This window comes from Phaethon lepturus, unplaced genomic scaffold, assembly GCF_000687285.1.
Source record: "Phaethon lepturus isolate BGI_N335 unplaced genomic scaffold, ASM68728v1 scaffold11608, whole genome shotgun sequence".
Classification (NCBI taxonomy): Eukaryota; Metazoa; Chordata; class Aves; order Phaethontiformes; family Phaethontidae; genus Phaethon; species Phaethon lepturus.
This window is the reverse complement of record NW_010558317.1, coordinates 18,157-42,198: the sequence shown is the minus strand read 5'-3', so window position 1 is coordinate 42,198 and position 24,042 is coordinate 18,157. Positions and strand designations below refer to the sequence as shown.

Below are 24,042 nucleotides of genomic sequence, written 5' to 3'. Positions count from 1 at the left end.
CTACGTTTACAAATAACCACAGTGTATGTTTGCGATGTATGGATCTACAGTGCCTGCTAGGTAGCGTGGCACCAGGCTAGATCAATATGCATTTTTTTCTTAGATCTCTTAGTTAACTGTGGTCAGGTGGAAGTATTGCTATATTGCTGATGAGCTTACATAACTACTTTTTTGTGTCAAAGGTAGTAGACAGAAATGGCAGAAAAGATTTATTTTCTGTGAAAGTAGATAAATTATCATTAATGCTTTCTGATAATCATTAATTGGTCTGCAACAGAAGACTGATTATCATCGTTGATAGCATGTAACGTACATTCTGGCTTGGCTGAGCCTTACTTCTAGTTCATAGCATCTTTCTTGCTTATATAATTACTTTTTGACCAAAGGAAGTTCACCTTTTTTAGGAAAATAAGTAGGACTTAATAAAGTCTTAAAATAAACCTTTCCTTAAGTGTCAGCTGTAAATTTTAACAACTAAAACTGGAAGATGCATGATTATCAAGGACTAAACAGAAATCTAAAAGACAAATATGGATTGACAGTATGCGTTTACTAAGTTTTTCTGAGAGTTTGGGATAGCTGTCATAGGGAAAAAGATTCATAAAGGAGGACCTCTTTAGTTTATACAGCTAGTGGCACATATGTTGTCTAAATCAAGGACTTGGTTGTATTCCCTGCTGTTCCTGAGCACAATCGTAACATTTTACAGTTTGCTTCCTTCTTAGTTTGTGTGAGATTTAGGCACACTATAAGTATCATGTGCCTACCATTGTTTTCCACAGGGGTAGGGTTGTTAGTGTTCAAAGGGGGAAAGCCTGGTGTTTGAAAGCTTTTTGAAATGCCTTGAAAGACCTTAGAAACGTGCTCATTTCTTCTTAGGCTCCTGATCCAGTCCCGAGGACAGTTTGTTGTGCCCCACCTCTTTCGCTGGTGTAACAGGGTGGCATCCAGCATACCTGTGCGTGTCTATGAAATGCTCTTGAAGAGTTGTTACAGCCGTACTGGAGCGAGTCATTTCTGTTTTGTGGCTCTGTATTTGGCTCTTGGAGGTGCTCCAGTACAAAAAAAAAAAAAAAAAAAAAAAAAAAAAGGCAGAAAAAAGACCCCCAAGGGGCCTTGGAAAGCTAATGATGTTATTTGAGTGCTCATTCAGTACTCATTTTAAAGAATGCTTCAAATACAGCGTGCATGTTGTTTGATTACCTGAGAAATTAAGACACTTGGCAAATATATAGAGGAGATATCTGTATATTACAAAGTAAATGATGTGATAATGTGTGCTATAAATACACATTGACAGCTATATGCATTTCTGTGGTGTTAACCTGTGAAAGTATGCATGCAGTGACTGTGTGCTTCACTGCCACTCTTCACACATACATGGCCATTAAATCACCTCATTTGCATTTTGAGTTGTGGAGCAAACCTGCCTTGTGTACTGAACCTCTGTGGAACACTGTATTCTGTGTTAATGCTAGAAAATACTTCATTCAGGCTATGTCAAACAAATAGCTTTTTTATAGGGTACTTGTGAAACTGTATCTGTCAGGCTTCTCCTGCCCCTCCGTACATTCTCTTTGCTTCATGCTTTGTCCTTTCTGTGTTGTCTCTTTCCCCGCAAAAGCAGAAATGGTTTCTTGTCAGACATCATGGTATTTCTAAGGAACAAAGAAGCTTGAAAAACTACAAAAAATGGCAAAATGGGTGTGTTGTCAGAATTCTCGTGTGCCCGTGCAAGCACACAGCTGCACATCTTTATACTGTGAGACATACAGAGGGTGTGCAGCTCAGTTAGAGTGTAAGGGCTGTATGCCTCACCCATTTCACAGGCACTGTCATGCCTGTTCTCATGTCCGCAGATTTCTCTGCGTACTTGAATGCTGATTATATGTGAGAGCAGTTTCAGAAGACAGAAATCAAAATTGAGATGATATGCATGGTAAAACACAGTAAAATGAGATAGAGAATTACATCTTTTCCAGCATATTGTATGTGTGGACATGTATTTAATATACATTTACTGCAATGTTGAATTTATATTTAAACTATCACAAGTATGGAAGGAGAATTATTTTCTTTCCATCTGATTTTCTTAATTATTATTTCCCTAGCAATGGAAGCCTTCAGAAGCATTTAGAGCTTGATTCGTGCAGTAACACAGCAGTCTAAGAGCTTCACATTGGGTGAAACCCAAGTTTGATAGATGTTAAGCATGATCCTTTATACCAGTGAGTCCTCAGTTACAGGGCTCATCTTGAGGGCATCAGAGGCAATGACTCTTGAGAAGAGTCATCTGCAAAATATTTGCAGACAGTGCTCAGGTACTTCCCTCTGTTACTTTACTCCATCCATGTAATTCCAAAAGATAAAAATGAAGGAAATCTGTGAGACAGCAGAGATTTGACTTCAGATCCATTAGCTCCAGGAAAATACCATGAAAAGAGAGGAACTTTTGGCGCAAAGCACGGGCTGAAATACACTTTCATACCCTGATTCAAGTGGAGGAAATTTCACTCTCTCAAACACTATTGCCAAATACCGGGGGGGGTTCATTTCTCACTCATATCTGTGGAAATAACTTATTTTCAGGTAGTAACACATTTACTCCATCTTTGCTCAGGCAAGATTCCCTTTGACATCATTAGGAGTTTAACCTAATTAACAATTCCATCTAACACACAAAAAGAGGTAATGACACATTTTAATCCTATGTGGATAAAATAAGGCATATTAAAAAAAATAAGGTCTGATAATCAAAAGATAATTCACTGGGTGGAGATGTATCGTGATAAAGAAGACGTGTATAGTTAAAGCCAGTGGAAGATTTGCTGTAAATTGAACTGCACTGTGAGTAACCTTCTGTCCACAATTATCTGTAGGAGTTATTCATAAGAAGCGATGCTATGGCCAAGGATCAATTAAAGAATCAGACATGCAGCTATGACTATGTTATTTTGGTGTGTTGCCACTTTTTTATATTCATCTCTATTTTTCTGTAACCTCTATGACATAACCACCCAAGTATATCAAGATGTCCTTGTTACCTGGTGTTCCCACTGTTAATGTCTGATACGAGTTTGGTCTTTCCGCTGCCAAGTTCTGTGGTAAATCCGCAAGCAGGCATCATTCATCATGTCCTGCTTTTCACCATTTGTAGAGTTCAATGTTGCAATAAGTTGGGTTCCTAGAAGTGACTCGGAGTTGGCTATGATTTCATTTCATCCCATAATATATTTGAAGGGCATGCAACTCTTCCACTCCTTTAACAAAAATACTTCCAAAGACATTGTCATATACTGTTTTGCAAATGTGCTCAGAGCCTCCGTTTAATTTTGCATTTTAAGATGCTAGGATTTGCATCTTAAGCATATTTAGCTAATCTGAGAAGGTGACACAATGTACCATCACATGGGATTTCTACATTGAAGTGATGAGCGTAGCCTGTTAAGAGATGGTGTCCGATTTGGAAAAGAAAGAAAAAAATTGAGTCAAGTAGCTCATGTCAGCTGCCATGAAGTTGCCATTTAACAGATACTTTTAGTTGATTATGCAATGTAATAAGAAACATGTTTAATATTTGAAGCTAAATAGATTGAAGGCTTTTGGATTTTTTTAAACTAGAAATTTGTACCATGTTTGATCAGTTGACTTAATCCGATTTTAAGAACTCTAATGACTCAGATTTACATTATTCGCAATTTCTTTTCCTGTTCTCCTTGTGTGGGTTTTTCATTGTTTTATTTTCATTCTGTTTGTTTTTGGCTTACTGGCAAAGGACGGCGCCACTTTAATAAGTATAAAAAGAAGGGTAGGTTTTTTAAAATTTCTTTTTATTTCTTTTGCGACATCTATTTAGTTTGAATAGTTACTAAGCTGTAAAGTGTAGTCTGTCTCTTTTTAAATTTATTCTAATGGATTTGCTGTTTCTGATGATTGCCCGCACAACAATAAGAGTTCCTACCACTGCTATTTTCTTTGTTATGTGTGTACTGTTAATCTCTGTATAAAAACGTAAAAAGCTGACAATTATTAGGTAAGTAAGGTATAATTGCTAGAAGTAGCAACTCTTGCTTTTTCTCTGTTGTTATTCAAATTTCAGTTGTTTGGGACTCTTCATGCTCCGAGGTTATCCAGAGGCTTATTGCTTGGGCAATAGTGCATAACGTAATGGTTTTTTGTCCATTGAATACTCTGCTTGAAACTATTTTCTTAGTGCTGTGTCCAGAATGCTCCCAGTGGCGTGAGAGGTTCTGGGAGCAATTGCAGTGGGGAAAACGTGAATTTTGGAGTGCATCTTGCTAAATAATTCAGTACTCCGTTCATTGCTGTAGAACACGTGGCCCACATGAATGAAGAGTGGCCGGCATATGCTGGTAATGTATAGGAGTATTTCCTCTCTCTGTGAATAAGAAAAACAATACTTGCCTTCCTAACTTGGCTAGAAGTTTGAGGAACTGAAAATAGTGCAAGCAGGCAGAAGCTCACTGGACTTTGAAGGGAAAGGGGAGAGGTGACGCTGAATAGCCTTTCTCCTTCGCCTGTCCGGCCCATGTTCATAGCCTGACAGAAGAGATGGGACCTGTGGTGAGGGTCTTCCGTGGCACAGTCAAACTGCTGAATGTGTGTCTTGTACTATTCAAATGACTCACTGCAAATATACGCAATACCAGATTATAGATCATACAAGTGAAGTAGGTTGGGTTAAACGTGATGATACCCAAAGCAGATTGGTTTGCAGAAAAAAAAACCGAGAGGAACAATAGTAGAGGAAAAACCACCATTTGTATGGCGTTATAAAGAGATCGTCATGAGCAATGGTACTTGTTAAAGCTAACCTATTGTGGTTAGTGCTTTACAAGCAAAACAAATAAATAAAACCATCACCTGCCTCCAGGAATTTACCATGTTAATACAAGCTGAAAGGGAATGAATGGGAAAGAATTGACAGATGTGGAGATATAAGGCAAAAATGTGATAGGCAGTGTTATAAACACACTAGTAGTGTGACTTGTCAGTTTTGGGCAACACTGTGGTAAAAGGCAGTTTTAAAGAGGAATAAAGGGGCAGATAGAAAACATCATGTGGATAATGTAGGGCAAGTGGGGCCTCCAAAGGAGACAGAGCATAGGAAAGAGCTCAAAAAAGCTCATTTTTACAGAATCACAGAATCCCTAAGGTTGGAAAGGACCTTCAAGATCGTCAAGTCCAACCATTAATCCAGCGCCACCGTGTCCCCTAAACCATGTCCTGAAGCGCCACATCCACACGTTTCTTGAACACTTCCAGAGATGGCGACTCCACCACCTCCCTGGGCAGCCTGTTCCAATGCCTGACCACCCTCTCAGTGAAGAAATTTTTCCTAATATCCAATCTAAACCTCCCCTGGCGCAACCTGAGGCCATTTCCTCTCGTCCTATCACTAGTTACTTGGGAGAAGAGGCCAACACCCTCGTCGCCACAACCCCCTTTCAGGTAGTTGTAGAGAATCAAATTTTAAATTTGACTTTCAAAAGCATTGTAAGTCACAGAGAGGTTGAAGTCAGAATTCTAGCAGTGAGCAGTCTGGGCTGAAGCGTGTTTGTAAATGAAGTTGGAGCATGAAGTTCATATTCCATGTGATAAGAGGAAAGGACCTGAAAAGGGACTCGGGAAGAAGAGCCACATAGCTGAAGGTTAGATTAATAGATTAACAACATGATTTTTGCAGCACTGTTGCACACAGACATGACTGAGGAAGACGGAATTTATCCATGCTGGAGAAAAAGGTGTTGGTTCAATGTAGATTTTATTTGCTAGAAGCTAGGGCAAGAATTCTGACCAAGAGATGCAGAGCAAATCTGCAAGACTTTGTCAAAGCCTGAATGCGAGGTGAAGAAACGGATGAGTCAAAAATAACATCCGGATTATGAATCTGAATGACAGTTAGCACGATGGTATTGTTGACTATGATAGAGCAAGACTGCAGGGTAGGGCTGAGTAGTAGTGAGTTAGGGAGAAAAGAGAAATTAAAGAAATAACAACTTTATTGGCAAACATTTTGTGTGTTCATAATCGTAGCATGTCTTATCACTTACACTGAAGTCATTTAAAAACAAAAAGAAAAAAAAGCATGCTTTACTTTGGAAGTACTGCATTCGTGACTTGTCACCCACACATATCTCTCATCCTTTCTTGCAGTTGACAAAATTCAGCATGTTCAGCTTTTCTCTTAGTATCTCTGGGTGGGTTTGTTTTTGGGTTTTGTGTGTTTATGTGTGTATGTGTGCCAACTTAGTATGTGCTGCAGCAGCAGCACAGCCCTGGCTTGTCGCTCAAATCTTCTCTCTCAGTGGGTGGAAGCATCATTTTGATACTTGAACAGACAAGGCTGTCTTTGGCAATGTTCCTCTCCAGCAGTTCCCACCTCTCTGATTCAGTACCTTAAAATGCCTTTGTTATAAATTTGCTTCTTGTTTTCCCAGTCTCATATTTTATTAGCAAACATTTTCAATTTCTAGCAAACTGGTCATGTCCTCACTTGCCTTCCAGTGAGTTCTCTATACAGAGCAGTGCTTGCCTGTCTGCCCTCAGTTTTCTTAGTTTTCCTGAATGGCAGTACACTCTGAAAAGGCTTTTGTGCCCTTAACTGTGCCTAAAGTAATTACAGAATAAAGAAATGAACACGTAACCTATTTTGACGATGACTGGCAGTCATTGCCGTCTATCAGCTGCTAGCTTGCCTGCATGTAGTATGCAGGTGTACTTACTACATGCATACTACTACAGGTGTATGTACTACATACATAGTAGCTTTGATGCAGTGTCAGGTAGACAGGTAGACCCAACACAAAATCCACTACTCTAACTCTTTCTAATTGGCAATTTAAACAGGAGCCAAGAACTGAAGGCATTACAGGCTGAATTCTTTCCGATTGTTGGTCATGGCTCCAAAAGGGGCTCAAGGCATACAGTCAGTAGGGCGACAAGGAATAGAATAGAGGAACCATTGTTTCTGGTCTGCAGTTTTCCTTATCAATCCTCAGGAACTCTGTTGGAGGTTACAGGTTAAAACAGAGGACTGGAGAGTCTGAACTCCTGAATTCTACAGCAGACACCTTGTAAAATTCCTTTGCAACACAAATCCTTTAGCATCCGAAGATTTCATTACTCTCTAAAAACATGCACTTGTCCCTAAAGTACATTGTAAATTAATGTGAGGATTAGCAGACGTTTGCAAGGCATGCGCTGTTAGTAACAGGATGGTGACGTACTCAGATTACTCCTTAGCCTGCACCAGACTAGAAATTGGTGTCTCATATCCTTTGCATTCTTTGTAAGGGAATCTTTACAAAGTTGACATAAGACCCAGGAGCTACTTTTAGCATTGTGAATATTTGAGAAAACAGACTTTAAAAATACGGATTTCAACAAGCAAAATATTAACTTTTCATTGTTCTTAAAGCTTTTATGGCTTCTCTTGATTTCAGCATTGAATTCAGGATTATGAAGAATTTACCTACAGAAGACCTTGTCCTGAATTATTTCAAGTAGGGATACTCCTCTTGGTTAGAAGCACATCCTTCCTTCTGTTGGATATAGTTGTGCCTTTACAGCAAAAATGCTTTAAATTTTTTAAAGATATCTATTTAATGTTGTTAAATATACCCAATGCATCTAGTGTAGCAACTTTTTTAGCATTTGTTGTCTATATTAAACCACCAGTAAGCCTGTAGCCAAATCTGTGCCTGTGGATTGCATTGCCCTTTCATGTGTTTCTAAATTCATGTTGCAGTATATGATCATGAAATTATGTGTGACTCCTTTTCCCAAAGAGCTTGCAGGATAGTGGTGCAGCCAAGAAGGTAGGCTTATTTCTGTAGGAGAAAATTTCAAAGACAAAGCTAAAAGGATTAAGAAAAAAATGGGGTATGCTGAGGAATTTAGTAATGAAGGAGGAAGGAAATAACTGGGAAAAGTTGCTAATGCCGTTGCTGGACAAAACATGACAGGTAAAAAGAAGTGGGCATATAACTAATTAGAGTCTCTGATTTCAGTGAATACCAGTGCATTTTACCTGATCACTCATTACCCAACCTGTAGAAATTCAGAGAACAAAGATTTTTACTGTCTTAGTGATTAGGAAGTTTGCTTTGTTTATGTCCAAGACAGAAAGCATATGGAAACACACTAAAATCTTATTAATGGATTTTTCTTCAATAGCATTATAGTAATATTTTCATACTTATTAAAAGCTGAGTATATTCATTTGATGTCTCACAGCTGCTTTCGAAGCCCACTTTATTATCAGTTACTTGGCTTTATCTTTCTTCCCTTCTTATACATGTGCAGCAACAGCAAATCTATTTGCACAAATATTTTCTGTTTCAATGGGATTCCAATAAATAGAATATTTCAAAAGATTCCCAGTGCAGCAAGGAGGTGGACATGCATACAAATACATGCAGGATGCAAACCATTGTGCAGCTTAGTTTCTGGCAAGCCAAAAATCTTTTTCCGATCTTAAAATACTTCCATTGGTGGCTAAGAATCTCTGTGCTCTAACTGTGCTCTGCTGAGCTGAATTGTGCTCACTGTGATGTATGCTTTGTAATTTGTTTTTGTGTTTAATTGGTTAGCTTATTTAATTGTGTTGCAATCTACATTTTGCTTTTAGATTGCATTGTCTCGGTGGACTTGCACTGGTATTTGCTTATTTCATTAAGTTGGAAGAGTTTGTCTTCGCGGTTGTGTTGGGATCATCTTGGAGTCCTTGTGATGATAGTAAATGTCACTGAAACAACTATGATTAAGTAGTATTGTAAATCACGTTAGAGAAATACAAGAAGTTAAGAAGAGATCCTTAGGCATTTGTCATCCCTGAATAACAGAAACAGCCCTGAATCGCAGCTTCAGATTTCAGCATGCATGACTTTTTTCATATCTACATTATATCTATATTTGAACCTGTAATTTAGATATTTTCCTATATTTAGACCTTTTTTGGGTGAGATTAAATTTAGTTAGCTGTCATCCTCCTTTGCTTTCTCAAGCAAACAAAACAATTTCTAATTCAAATGTAGAAAGAAGTTTAAATATCTGCAGCTAGCGTGGAACTGTGCAGTTAATCATGTTATGATTTAAATCTTTTCTGGTAAATTTAATAAGGCGAATAGTAGTAACTAAAACGAGACCAAAGCAGTCTGGGTTTTACAAACCCTGAATACTGCAGCCTGTGGGTGCAATCCTATATCTACTGCACTGCTGTTCAGCCAGAGCTATACCATTACCAGAGAAGTAATAGTTTTTACACCATTCACTGGGGATGGTACAAAATCTTACCAAAAATACTTGAAGAAATGTTTCACTTTTTCATTTCTTTTTCTAGACGCATAAATGACTTCATGCTGCTAGTGCTTCTCTGTTATGAATCACAAAACATATGTTTGGAAGCGTAATTCTGATATTTGGTGTTTCTCCTTACTGCTGCTTTTTGTGAGCTTGAAGCTTGACTCCTTACTGGCGCTTTCCATTGAGATAGCTACTGAAACCTTCTGAAATAGTTTAGTTTTCCCTTCCTCCTCAGTTTTTCTAGTGATGAAGTTATCAAGACATACAAATGAAGATCTATGTGCTTGTCTGTGACAGTAGTTGATTTCAGCATCTGTTTATTTCCATCTGTTGGTAGAAAGTAAAATTTATTTCTCTGCACGTTCTTGTTCTTGTATCAACTTCACTGTTTATATCTAAAGCAGGAATTTCACAGCTCTGATTCTGTGTTAGTAGTTCCCACAGAAAAAAGAGTTTTAAATTGCAAGGCAATGTTTTCAGAACATTTGTATCCACCATCTACCTTTTCCCCCCAGTCCCATGTATCATGCAGTGAGTTAAAAAGAATTCTTCCCTCTCTTTTTTATCCAAAGGAACAAAATATGTGGTAAACTGTTCAGTCACATTCTCCTCTGGTAAATCAGAACCAGTGCAGGTTCCACTTTCTGGAATGCATTGATGCATATGAAAAAGAAACTGAACTGTGCTGCTCTTCAACGATGTAGTAGATAGGGAGGACCCTAACTGGATTGGCTGCAAATTGATCTACCATTTTGCAAATCACCTTAATGTGCTGCATGGAGATCTGCAATCTTTCCTTTAGTACAGGTTGTGATAGTTGCAGAGCTTCTGCAAGAGTGGAGAGGGAAGAAACAGGCTGGTGAAGTGTAGAATCCAGAACATGCCAACAAGAGAAAGTCCTCAAGACATTTGAACCCTGGCACAGCTAGCTGATTTTTCAAGTGTCTAGCTGAACTCAACTTTCCTCTTTTCTCTCTATCTCCAATTTGTAGTTTGTTTTACACCACTTGAAAATCTTCTCTATGTTCAGCTGTGGCTTTTCCAGCGAGACGGCACAGTGGCCTTTTTCTCTCCCCCATCAGGACTCCAATATCTTTAAAGAACTAAGACTTGGATTTTTGTTGATGGCTAGCTAGCCTGCCTAAGCTCATATTCATGCTAGCAGTAATGGGGCTTCAGTCCTTTCAATCCTCCACTAAATTAGTTCAAATGTATCTGACATTTGCTTAATTTTTATTTTCCCTGTTCTTACAGACTGCATTGTTATTGTTATTAAAAATATTATAAGGCTTTATTTATGAAGCAAAATTTTCTTGTACCAAGTGACCAACCCCAAAGAGATCATTTCAGAATTTGCTGTGGTTCTGGAAGTTGCTGCTAGGTAGTGTGAGAAGATACATTCATATTTCTTACATAGATTTTTTTGTAATAGCTGTAAGCAAGGCAGTTATCTAATGGAAATAGATACTTTGTAGAATGGTAGAGGAGGGAACAGCAAGTATTGTCTTTTTGACAAATAAGGTTACATGGAAGGCAATGAGAAAAACTATGACCTTTTTGATAAATTTTGTCCAGAGTAAAAGTTTGCTGAGTGTTCAGAAGAGTGCGGATATTCATTGTGCAATTAATACTGTTCAGTCACTTCTGTAAAAATCCTGCCTTTTTTTTTTTTTGAACAGCTTAAGTACTTATCGATTGAGAACTTCTATAACTCCCAAAATAGAGGCATCCCCATATCTCTACAGGTATTTTAAATGAATTGAATTAATCATAGGCTTAAAAGTCTCTAGCGATCTTCGTTAACTTTCCTGGGTTTAATTAAAACATCTGTGCGCTTTTAATTTATCGATTCATCCAACTCATATGTCATGTTTTTAACACACCCCAGCATGCTCTGCATCATTTTTAACCCGATTTCCACTTAACTAAAGCAATTAAATTCACCCCGGATTAATTAAAGCATCCATACTTTAGTGCTTAAGTCAGCGTGTGCCGCTTTCCCCAAATGGTTTCTGAATGTCAGAGATTTGACACACCTGATGGGTTTTTTGTCCTTCTGGAAATTCTTCTGTGAATCTCTTTCTTGCTTACTAATGTGTAGTTTGACAGAGCTAGACGAGGGAGCTTGGTAAGGCTCGGGTTTGGGCAGCTGAGGTGAGGATTGCAGAGCATACCTACTATGAAGGGCTGTACATTTCCATCTTAACACTGACCTGATGCCTGCAAGCGTAGAGAATCATTTAATTTATTTGTGTGTCCTCTAGTCAAAGTAAACAGTTTCATGAAGTAACTAATAAAGCGTATAATATCAGTAACAGTTATTTATAGTTGTTAATTCTTCTGCTTCTGGGTGAATTTCTACAAGGTGACGTCTGCCTGGAAGGGCACAAGGTCTTAAAGCAGCCTAAAAGATGTTCCAGATCTTCCTAACTGCGTCAGTGTTCTTAAGAACGTTTCAGCCTGATGGAAGTTAGTGGTCTCTGAAGAGCAGGCAGTCTACTCAAACACCGTTCTATCCGACTACGCAGATACCATGTTTGTGGGGCATAAGGAACAAATGAGAGAAAATGGGCCTGGATTCATTCAATCTCCCATTCCAGAATTATTTTCTTGGGCCTAAATTTGCTAGGGGCAGTTTCTTACTGGGAAAATAGCATTAAAATAGATGAATTAGTAAAAGTGAAACAACCTAAACCATGGAGTGGTCTTAGAAGTTGTTTCAGATTTTCATATCCATAAATAAATTCCAGTTAAAACTAATAGCCATGCAGACAATTAGTGAAATGTGCACGCAGCTGATTAAAATAGGTTTAAACGTAAAATATGAAGGAAAATGTTGTCAAACACAACAATTGTATTTTTAGGCTGCAAGTAAGAATACTCATATTTTAATGTCTCCTTATTTTTAGAAATATTTTTTGGGCAAACACTTGGTTTAAAAAAAGAGATGTGATAATTTGCTATATACTATAAAGTACCATTTCATTTAAAAAAATAATTAAGGAGAAGAAGAAGAAGAAGAAGTCTAGAGCCAACATCTTGAATCAGGTTGTCAGAAATTAACTTCTTTAATAACTAGGCTGATTTTCTGAAATGCAAATGTTTGCAATTCATTTGGTTTTGATGGTTTTGTGGATTTTAAGCCATTTAGAAATTAAGATCATTTATATCTAAATAGGTATCACTTCACTTTAGGAGGTTGCCTTTATTTTTCTTAGCTCTAACAAAGTTCTGTACAGTTCAGCAAAGGTTGATCGTATCTTATATAGGAGTATAAATAGTCTCTTCAGAATTTTTTTTTCTGAATATGCTTGTTCTTACAGAGGTTCTATTAGTAAGAAGAAAAGCCATAATGGCTCAGACTAAAATTCTGGTTTACCCAGGGTTTCAGCTCTGATGGCGGCATACAGCAGATAGTTGAGGAAGAGTAAAATTGTACCTGTCTTTGATGCTTCTCTGGTAAATTCTTTTGGTTCTAGAGATAACTTGTGTTAGGACTTCCTACAGTAGACGATGCCTCTTTGTGTTTAGTAGACTTTGTAGATTTTAATTCTATTCATTTGTCTAATAATGTGTTCAATCAGGGAACGTTCTTCCATGAGCTTCAACTTTTCACATAACCTAGTTAAAATTCAGTGATGGAACAGTTAGCGGTACTTAGGATGTAAGGGCACTTTAGACTGTAAGTGCTCTGTTAGTGCAGCCTTAAACTTGCACTTCAACGCTCAGTCCTAATTTTCTCTACTGCCTACATTGTGAATACGCACTTGAGCTCATCTTTTATGTACACCAACTTGTGGTAAGAAGAATCTGGTTTATATGCAAGATTAGCGCTTACAAGCATTATGGATACAACCATTCTGGTTCTTACTCAAACAGTACCCCAACAGGCTTGATGCAATTTTGTCCATCCAGACTGGTGACTCCCCTCACCAACCTGCCATGAGCGTCTCTCCACAAAATTCTGTGGTACATCTATTGAAAAATTTTGACTTGATATGGGGTGACTCCTGACAGCTTGTCTGGGTTATGAGTAAGCCTGTAGAAGGTACAAAGGAGGATGACCTTCTTATGCCCCATTTGAAAATTTACATTTGGGTGTAAAACTGAGCTGCTTGCAAAACAAGAGCACTTTAAGGGCATTGCTTGTGACCTGGTCCAGGACAGGGAAGCGTTGCAGACGTAAGTTGAGAAACCCTTCAAGTCTGCATATTTGTGTGTCCAGAAACTCAGATAACTTTCAAGAGAAGTATACCGATTTGTCTATTTTATGAGGAGAAACTGAAAAAAGTCTGCAGTAGAGAACTGTCAGCCTAGGTCCTAGTGGTACAGGACTCTCTCTGCACCAGGGTAATGTTTGCTCTACAGCAAGAGGAACCAAGCCAGAACTCTGCCTTCAAAGCCTGTTTGGAACTTCAAGTAGCAGGGGAAGGCCTGTCAACCAAGCAGCTGTGTAACTAAACCAAGTTCTGCAACAGCCTCCAAGAGTTTGACTCCTCAGATATCCTTTACTGGTTTCTTGCCATGCTCTAGAAGAACACCTCTGGTGAGTATGTATGTGTGAATACCGTAAGGGTGGGTGAAAGGAGTGTGTACACAGACTGCAGCTGAGATACCTATATGTTAAGAGTCACTGGATGAAATGGTGGCTTTTGATGCCAGACCATTGGGCATTATCCCTCACCATCTCCCCTCCTAGTCCATAGGTTCTTATCAAACCACCTTTCCTCATGCATCAGGGAATATTAACATTGCTCAAAAATACCTATCCAAAGATAACCTTTAGAGAGAGAACTTTTAGAAGGATGTTTGGCTGGTCTTTCCTGTTCAATTCATGCTCTTAAATGTGCGCAGCCCATAGGAGTCAAAGATCTGTAGTATCTATTAGCTGTAACTTGATCAGCTGAGACCCATGTTAAGAACTTAGTCTGCTTTGTTCAAATACTGGTAAAGGGGAGAATCACATCACTGAAATCATAGCTAGGGTTAATACCTCTGGTGCTTATTTAAACTTCACTCAGGAGCTATACCCTTGCGCTAAACTTACTTGAGTGTTGCCATAACTGATCCTGAAAACCTCTATCCAGTTTTTGACAGTGCTGGTCATGGGTAGTTTTTATGCAAGCTCTCTGTCCACAGAAATGAGATGGAACTTGATTGTTCCATTACGTAAATCAGCCGCCTTTCACACTTCTCCAACAGACTTTGAACAGTCAATTCTGTCCTGGAATGGGGGCCATCCACTTCACATAGGGGTAATAAGCAGTCCTAGATAACAAGAATTCCAGATGACTCTTGAGTCGTTCACACGTGAATTGAAGCAACCTGAATGTAAAATTAGAGTGGACTGTTTTGGGTCTCACCCTGCAGCAACGTGGTCTAGTAAATAAGCCTAGCAGACCTCTTTTTAGACTGCCTGCTTCTGTTTTCTGTGGAAGAGCAGCTTGATTTTCTCTCTCTCTCTGTTCATCATTTAGCCTCTAAACCCACAGTAGAAACATTAATGAAGAGCTATTTATTAACAGCAGCAACAAGCCAGCTTCTTATAACCTATGCTTACTTGCATTCTTGCTTACATGTTTCTCCTGCAATCTCAGTGACATGGCGGTATTGGAAGTGTGAAAATCTGACCGAGAACCTCTGTCATTTTTTCTCATTCTCAAAGTGATATTCCTGGTATGTAGTTGTAGAATAATCCCAGCAGAGGGTTGTAGATTAAACTTTGTGGCTTTAGGTTGCAAGTGTCTTAATTTTAACCATTCATTTAATCCCTAAAGTTAAATGACAGATTCTCTCATTTGTCCAAAGTCAGTTCTGGTGTCACTAACATCTTGGCAATGCGTACTGCAGCGGCAGATCACTGAAAGCAGATTGCTGTTCAACTTATATACAAGCTTCACAAGGACCGAACAGGTTTATGAACCATAGCAAGACCTCTGACACCGTAGAAGCATGAAGAGAGGAATAAAAAATTTCTGTGAAAAAGCTGTGACATGGCTTTCAACTTCACTTAAATTCTTGAAGCACCAGAGTAAGGCAAGGGAACACTAAAAAACTACTGTGGGAGCTCTTCCATCCAAGACCCAGCACAATTTAGTAATCTTTCTTCTGCTGTGCCAGCCTCTGGTGTTCCGGAAGTTGAACACTGCAAATTCAGATCAAAAATGGGATCTCAGAATGGCCTTCCCATAGACATGTTCCAAATAGCAGGTATAGAAATCTTTAGCTAGATCACAGTTGCCCATTGCTTAATGAGACCTAGGGGCAAGGCGAGGAGAGAAGCAAACTTACACCTGGTGGCTGGCACATTATTACCTAGCTAGGTCTAGAGTGGTCGCATCTAAGTTGATTGTTGGGTTTTGGTTTGGTTTTTTTATTTATTTTAATAATGGATTTATTTCTGCTCAGTCCCTCTTGCAGGGAACTGTGCTGTTCAAACTGAGTTATTGCCTTTATTTGAGTTTTGACTCCAGAGGAGAGGTTTGCAGAACAAGTCTTTTCTGGTGATGAGTGACACGTTGACCTGTAAAACAACAAACCAAAAAAATCTAGTCCTTACTTTTTTCCAGCTTGTAAATCAACACTAACTTTTTGTCCTTATAACTACTTGAACAAATGTGGTTTGTCCGAAGAAACTGTCTACTGATTCGTTTAGCTTTCCTGGGACCTTTTCTTTCCATGCAGCTTTATCACAGCATCGTGAAGATGTTGATGGGCAAAAACAAGCCATAAGTTGGCATGTCCCAATGCGGTTGGAGAGGCCACGTTGAGCAACCATTAGTAATGATAACGTGGAGTCTCTGCAATGGCTCAGAAGCACAGAGAGAATTTGCATCTGACAATTTTACTTCCTTCTGTCCTGGACTTGAACAAAGGGACTGCAAGCTTAACCACTACAGGAGCTAAGAGGTGCCTTGTTCCAGAAGGAGATATTTTTATGTTAAGATGAGATCCAGAAAAAGAGACAGTGTCTCTACAGTGTGTCAGGATGTGGAAGGTGGCATCGACAAGCTACCTTCTGATGACTCACCTGCAGTTTCTCTACAGCATGGCAAGTAAAGAGACCAGGACTGAAGTTACTACCTTGCTTACAGCGACTTGGGAAAATGTATCAACGTCAGCCCAAACAAGACATTTAATTGCGGTGAAATGGAGAGTTATGGACAAAGGAATTGTTTGTGTCCCCAGGTCTTCCTACCCGAAGGGTGGAAGTGGTCCTAGTTTGATCCCTTTCTTTATGGCTCACCTATATGACTTGCAGTAGCAGCAGTTAGTATACCTAGGCAGTGAAAAGTAATGCGTGCTGAGGAACTGAGGTAGATTTCATGATGTGATGTGTGCAGACAGAAAGAATAGTTAGCCATACAGAGTACAAGTTGCTACTAGTTCGGTGTGTTACATATCATGGAAGGGTGTTTCACGATCACATGCAAAAAGATGCAAAATAGGCTGACATAGAGTGCAGTATGGATTGTAAGAGATATCTGTCTGCACTGTAAATTCAACCCAGCTGGTTCAGTAAACTTCATTCTGAAACCAGCTGCAAAAAGCAAAATCAGTAGAACTTTAGCATAAACTTTTTCACTGAACTGAGTAAAGCACTTGTGAACATATGTCACATCTGAAATCAGAAGGATGCTGCTGGACATTGTTTTATTCAGATTTGTATTCATTTTTGGAGTGAGGAGGAAAAAGATTGAACAAGACTCATAGTAAGAGAGAACACCGGGAATGAAGCAGAACGAAGTCCTGTTGCTACCAAAGGACTGACAATATGGCACTAAGACAGAGTAGGGGGAGCAAAAAAACCCCAAACTTCAGCACACTGATTTTTTTATTCCTCTACGGCAGAAAAGATAGGCTAAAAAAGATAGACATGTTACATGTGGCCCATCAACCTGTAGTCTTAACTGAAATATTTCTCAGCAGTCTAAATTTTAGCTAACATCTCAGGTTACAAATCTGAATATATCTTTTTTTCTGATCAATTTTTTTCCCATTTCAAATAAGAAAATTCTTGGAAAAAAATCTGTCCTGAAACGCGTTTTTGCAACAGATCAATGGGACAGCTAAGATTAATAAGGATTACAGGACTGAACAGTGGAGAAGTTGTACAACTGGACAGTTACACATTTCTTTGTAGGAAATCAATTACTTGGGTTCTTTCTGATCATTCAGGTTAAAGGGATAATAGAAGCAAGAACGCAGTAGGACCTTTTAATGATTAATAGTAGCTTTTGAGTATATTTTTGGCACTGTAAAACTAGCTGTTAGTTTCTAATTACTTTGAAGGGTGAAAGGACAGGAAAATACTTTTCTAGAAGTCTTTATGAAACTGCATCAGAGAGAAGAGCACACAAGTGTACCTTTTCTCAAAGATTCATTTCATTACTCCCAGTTTCTGTTATTCTTCTGTTATTTTTTCCATTTCTCCGGCTGGTGACCACACATTCAGTCTTTGGCAGGCATATTAGATTGCCATGTTCGTATGGGAGACGGGGGCATCTAGGAGTGTGAATATGCCTTAGTGTAACATTTGTGTGCAACTGGCCGCTTGTTTCTTTCCACTGCTCTGCATATGTACAACATCTGATTTCGGGCATCCAAGACTTGCTGACTACTTTTATTATTCATAGGCTTCACTTCATTTGCATAAATGAATGTGTCTTGCGCCCTTAATAATACAAGAGGGACGGATAAGGATTAATGGTGCTTTCTTGCCAATGCACGCAGGGTAAAAGGAGTCTGCAGGGATATTGGTGGCAAGGTGCATTTGTTGTAGGTGAAAGCTTGTGTTATTCCTGGGTTCAAGATTCTTACACTGAAAAAAAGAAGTCAAAGGGCCTAAAACTTTTTAGGGACATTACGCTAAGAAAGTGTTACGGAAGATGAAAGATGTTATATAATAAAATGTTATGGGGACTGAATGTTTTGTGTTCTGCGATCTGTGAAAATTGGATGTTACCTAGTGGAACAAAGCAGAATAATGTCAGACTCAAACCTGTTCACATTACCTCATTAGTTATCCCAAACATCATCACTATTCTATAAAGAATAGTAGTTGAATTCTCAGAATGCCCAACGCATGGATGTTTTGTTAAATAGTTATCAAATTACTTGTTAAATAGTAATCAAATTACTTCTTTTGGAAATGAAGGACTGACTACTACAAATTAGCTTAGATTTCTTTTCCCCGGTGAATTAACATACTTTATGTATAAGTATTTGGTAGCAGATTTTTTTAGTGCGCTTTTACATGAATACATGTATGACCCTGTATGCTGTTTTTCTTTCGTTCAATTTTCCAGCTGCCTGCCCAGTACTGTGCAGTGGCAATGGTCAATACTCTAAAGGCACCTGCTTATGCTACAGTGGCTGGAAAGGTCCAGAATGTGATGTACCCATCAGCCAGTGTATTGATCCCTCATGTGGAGGTCACGGTTCCTGCATCGAAGGGAATTGTGTCTGTTCTGTTGGCTATAAAGGAGAAAACTGTGAAGAAGGTAATACGATAGGGCATTTTCTTTCTAAGTTGCAAGTTTGTTTTCTGGGCTTTGGAGTTATTCAATAGGTAGAAAAAAAGAACAGAATAAAAATTTAAATGTAAAATTCTGTAGCAGATTATTGTAAAAGAGGGCTAAAAATACAGTTCATCACAATTTTACTGATCCATCAAAGTTCAGACAAAACTTCTGACCTTCTATATACATTGTTTTGCAGTATTAAGAATGTGTGCCACAAGTAAACCTGAATAATTCCTTTGTTGAAGAGTGAAGATAAATCTTTCCTTTTGGATTATATCTATTGAATTTAGATGTGAAAAGCAGAGGAAAAAGGAGCAGTAGTAGGGAAAATTGTATAGCTGCAGCTCCGCACAAAGCAAACGTATCGGTCACTATTAAGACAGAAGTTGATGAAACAAATTTAAAAGACTTAGGTATCCGTGTTACTTGGAAACTTTGTGTAGGGCAAATTACTTCTGTTAGCTGCAATCACATGGGATTAAAGAGAGTTAGATGGCACACACAAACAATAACTGTTCTTTAAATGCAGAAAAGCTCTTCGTGTTGGAAGTGTCCAATTCATTGTATACATAGAATGTGCGGATTTAACAAGACAACCAATGCAAAATGTGGTCATAGATTAAGCTTGATACTGGTTTTATTCACAGTGTTTTCTGTTAGAATGCACAAGATAAATTGGACTGCTTTTTAAAATGTGTTAGCATGATTTTAAAAAGGAATTTAACTCCCCAGTGGATTGCTAAATAGACAGTTCAGCATACCTTGGCACATCCTCAGAGCGGTAATAGTTCAAGCTACTTTATTATAACATTGCAGAGCTTATTAATCCTCCAAAAGAAGGATCAGTTTGAGGACTAAAGTGATAGGACTGGAGCTGTATGGTTTTAGGACTAAAGAGTCTCTGTGGAGTATTCCAAGTAGGATGCAGAGCTATCTACCACTTGTATCGATTTCTATCTTATGCTGTTTCTCCCATTAAAAAAAAAAAAAAAAAACACAAAAAGAAAACTATAGCGACCTAAATCACAAAGGGTTTTATTCTTTGGGCATGGAATGCAGTCATTGCCTTTAGATCAAGGCCTTGCATTAGTCTGAGGGAACTTATTTTGCTAAAAGCGAAAAAAAATTAAAATCTAGGACTAATGGGACTGCCAACACTGCAACTGTTTGTTCAGTTCATTCTTGTCATCTCCTTCGAGGAAAGCTTCACGACAGTGATTGCTAAAGCTCTAGTCCAGAATTCAACTCAAGTCAGTAGAGTTTTTCCATTATTTTTAATGGGTTACATCTTAAGCTATATCCAGAAAATTCTGTAATCTTTTTTGTCTCTTAGAATCGGCAGTTCTCGGTTCACCCTGAGTGTATGATCATAGGAAATAGTATAAAATTCTCTGAAAAGCCTTGCTATAGCTGGCTTTCTCATTGAAATCAAAGATGGAAAAGACTGTCTTTAGCGTGCTCTACAGCGTCCAGTCTATTCCTTAGGAATGCAGAAGCTCTTTCTGGTAACTGCAATTGTTTGCTCAGTCTAATTAGGTTACATACATTTCATCATATTTTGTGTTGTCATATAAGTGCTCATATTATTAGAGAGACTGTGATAGATGGCCTAAAATTATCTTTCTTTCATTTGATTCTGTAAATTTAACCTTATAAGCAGTTCCTCCCTCATCTTGCACTTCATAATTTCCAGCTACTTGCATGGAATTCTCTCTCTACTTTCAGTTGTCTAGAATGGCTGTGGTATACCCGGGCTAGACATCTTAAATCCCCTAGCACTCCTCTAAGATAGAGAGGCTCTTGTAGCACTTAATTCAGCTTCGCCTAATGTGAATTTTTGAAATGGGTGAAACAAACACATCACCAGCTCCAGAGGAGTTTCTAGAACAAGCTAGTGCGTATCTTTTTGCGAAGGTGTTAATGGTAACACCGTTCAAAGTTGGAAACACTATAAAACACTGTCAGACAACAAAGTTTTTGGGGAGGTGAATTACTATGTGAGGTGAAAGGATATACATTATTTCATCAACAGTGTGCTTGAAAGTATAAGTTTTTTCTTAAAAGATAAATGGATTACAAAGGCCAGAGGTATTGACTGCAAACTTGGAAGGGGCCAGTAACATGACAAGAAAGGTTAAAATAACTTTTCACATACGTCATTGGGGAAAAAAATTAGTAATTTAATTAATTTAGAAATAATTAAAAACGAACCATCATATTTCTACTCTAAAATTCCATTTCTTTTGTACATATTTCTCACATTACTTCAAGAGCTACGGGGGAAAAAAAGTATCATATGAAGTGCAGGTAATCATCTGATTTTATTTACACTTCTTGCATGAATTTAAATTCTCCCATTCTAATGGTAGAATGATAAAAACAAATGTATTTGTATTTATATATATAATATATGAAATCTCCTCTATTGATTTGAGCTTCCAAAAGGAATGGCAAAGGTTGATTCATTTGCCATTTTCCAGCTAGGATATTGAATCAGAACAAGTGGGTCAGCATTTTTTTCTTCCCGTTAGCTTTTTCTTTCTGGTATTCATCATGGTCATATTGTTCAAACAATTTACCTGAAATGAAAGTGGCACCAAAATCAATATTTGTGATGCACAATTTTTGCAGCATAAACACTGTTGTTCTATTAACAAATTTGCACACAAGATGAAGTGCCATATTTGTCAGATTTCATTCAATCTGGTTTAGGGGGAGACAAGTGAAATTGCCAAATTAGGTTAAGTTAAGGGCAGTTTTCTTCTCGGTTTCATGGTCGAGTCATTTTTCAATGACATTTAACTTTGTAAGTGTAATTCATGGCTCTTTGGGGGTTTTATGGTACATATTGTTCAGAAAACTCCTTGACCTCCTTTTTTGTCCTTCAGGATATAAATTGTTTTCAGTACCTTTTTTGTCAAATCTACAGAGGGCCCAATACTAAATGAGCTCTAATGATCTGAGCTGCCAAGGGGCTATGAGTTCTAAGTCTAACGTACTTAATTGCTAAGGCATGTTCTCCTTTGTTTAAACACCAAAGAAGCTCCATGTATAAATCCTTACTAAATACCATTGTAAACCCTTCTAAAGACTCGGGGCCCGAACCTTTGCAGCATAAGTTAGTGTATTTTTATTGCAGGTAATCACGTTATGCTAATTTTAGCAGCTGAGGACCTGGCCCAAGATGATAACTCTAAAAGCATGTGTTAAAATAGAACAAGATTTGAGTTCAAAGTAAAAACTCTCTTCAGTTTAAACTTTGAAAGCTATTACTTACCCATATGTTAGAACAAAAGAGCTATGAAGTATATTTGTCTAGAACAAAGGACAAAGGTGGTTAGTGTGTTATTCTATAAAACAAGGGTGATTGGGAGCCGAGGGGTATTGATAGGCTAATTCTGTGGAAATAAATCTCAGCTGTATGAATACTGTAATTCAGGGTAGAGGAAAGACAGTTAATTTAGGCAGCAGAAGGTGGTGTTTGTCATAGGCTCCACATTGCTTTCATTAGTACTTTCATTTGAGAAGGAAGATGATACATTTCTGACATGGACAGTACGTTAAGACTCATCAGTATGTCCTGAAGTTAGCTGTCCTGCCACATACAATGATATGCAAATATCGCCCTTTTAAATTTTCTGTTAATATCATAATCTAAAAAAAGATAATAGGCTAAATTTAAGGGAAAAAAAATAACCTTCATCCTAAAAGTAAATTAACCTTAATCTTTGTGTTCTTTATTTCTTCATTCAGTCAGATTGTTTTATCACAGCTCTGTGTTTATCGGGTTCAACAGAAATAGTATGAAAGACATGTTCTAAACTTTGGACAGTTTCTAATTTTCTTAAACATCAAGAAGCAATAGTAGTACAGGACAAGCATTCTGGATAATTTTAAAACAATTTAGGAATTTATCAAATCTTATCTGAGCTGAACCACTAAACAATCTTGGTTTACCTATAAATACAAAATTTTCATGTCCAATTAACTAAGCATTAAATCTCAAAAAAAAACAGACAAAAAACTATAGCCAGTGTCATCATGAAAATGAAAATCTTGAGAAATTTTATAGTAATTTATTCCTGTACTACTGTAATCTGAATTAAAATCAAAACTATTCTGATAACTCGTCATTGCATCTCTAAATGTGCCTGCCTCAATCCTCTGTGTTGTATCTAATCTATATACTTACTTTAAATGTTCTGCAACTTCATAAAATAATTTGACAGGACTCTATGTTTATAGAGAAGTTTGGATTTGAAAGATCAAGTATTGTTCACATAAGGTAGAGAGAAAAAGTCTCTGCCTTAATTTCGAAGGATCAATTTAGAAAAGATGAGAGATAAATCACTTTCATTATAAACTCACATCTTCCTAGAGCTGCAAGAAAGAATGCCAATCATTCTTGGTCCTTCTGTTGTGAGCTAATATATACCAGTCATGAGATGAATTCATTTTATTTAGGACATGAATTTGACCTTGGCCCTCAATTCCACAGCAAAAGGCAGTTGGTAAAACCTCTATGTTGGTATTTGCGGTAGAGCATAGTATACTTATACAAATTCATGATATAAGACAAAAATCTGGAAAACCACAATGTTATGGATAGAGTTTATTTGAAAGACAGCTCATAACATTCCTTTATTTAACAGGATTGAAATAGCAACTGAAATTTCATTGGATGATTTTCCATCATAACTATTTTCACTTCCTTATTCTGCTGTTTCTGGATTGAGAGAAGGTGAAATACATAACTATATCTGGTTTTCTTTATTTCTTTAAGAAGCATTATCTGCTGTTTAGAGTATGGATTGAAGTAGCTAGGACTCTCAATTTCACAGCTCAGATACTAATGGACCATGAATCAAATGTTCGGAAGTGCCTGAATAATTTAGGAGTCTAAATGAAGCTGAAAGGCACTGAAATTTTGACTTCTAGGTACTTAAAGTGGGTATCATAATGTTACTCTCGCAGTGCTCCAGCATTTCAATAATAATAATAGCAACATTGATAAAGATACTCTGAAGAAAATTATCCTTTTAAAAAGTGCAATGTATTAATTTATTTTTTATTTTGTTATTTAAATATATGAGTTATTGGAACTTCAGTGTATGTCAGAAGAAATGTCCCCAGATGAAGGCTTATGTGTGGAACTCTTATTATATATATTTAAGTGTTATTTTTAAGTCTT

The 24,042-nt window shown here is 37.7% G+C and overlaps 1 protein-coding gene across 1 annotated transcript in view; it reads left to right on the top strand.

Annotated features, from left to right (window-relative positions):
* Positions 1 to 24,042, top strand: part of LOC104625410 (teneurin-2-like) — a 51,448-nt gene that overhangs the window by 25,118 nt on the left and 2,288 nt on the right. The window contains exons 7-8 of the mRNA XM_010293028.1: positions 172 to 182; positions 18,636 to 18,830. Coding sequence (XP_010291330.1) covers positions 172 to 182; positions 18,636 to 18,830 — 206 coding nt within the window. The remainder of the gene's footprint in view (positions 1 to 171; positions 183 to 18,635; positions 18,831 to 24,042) is intronic.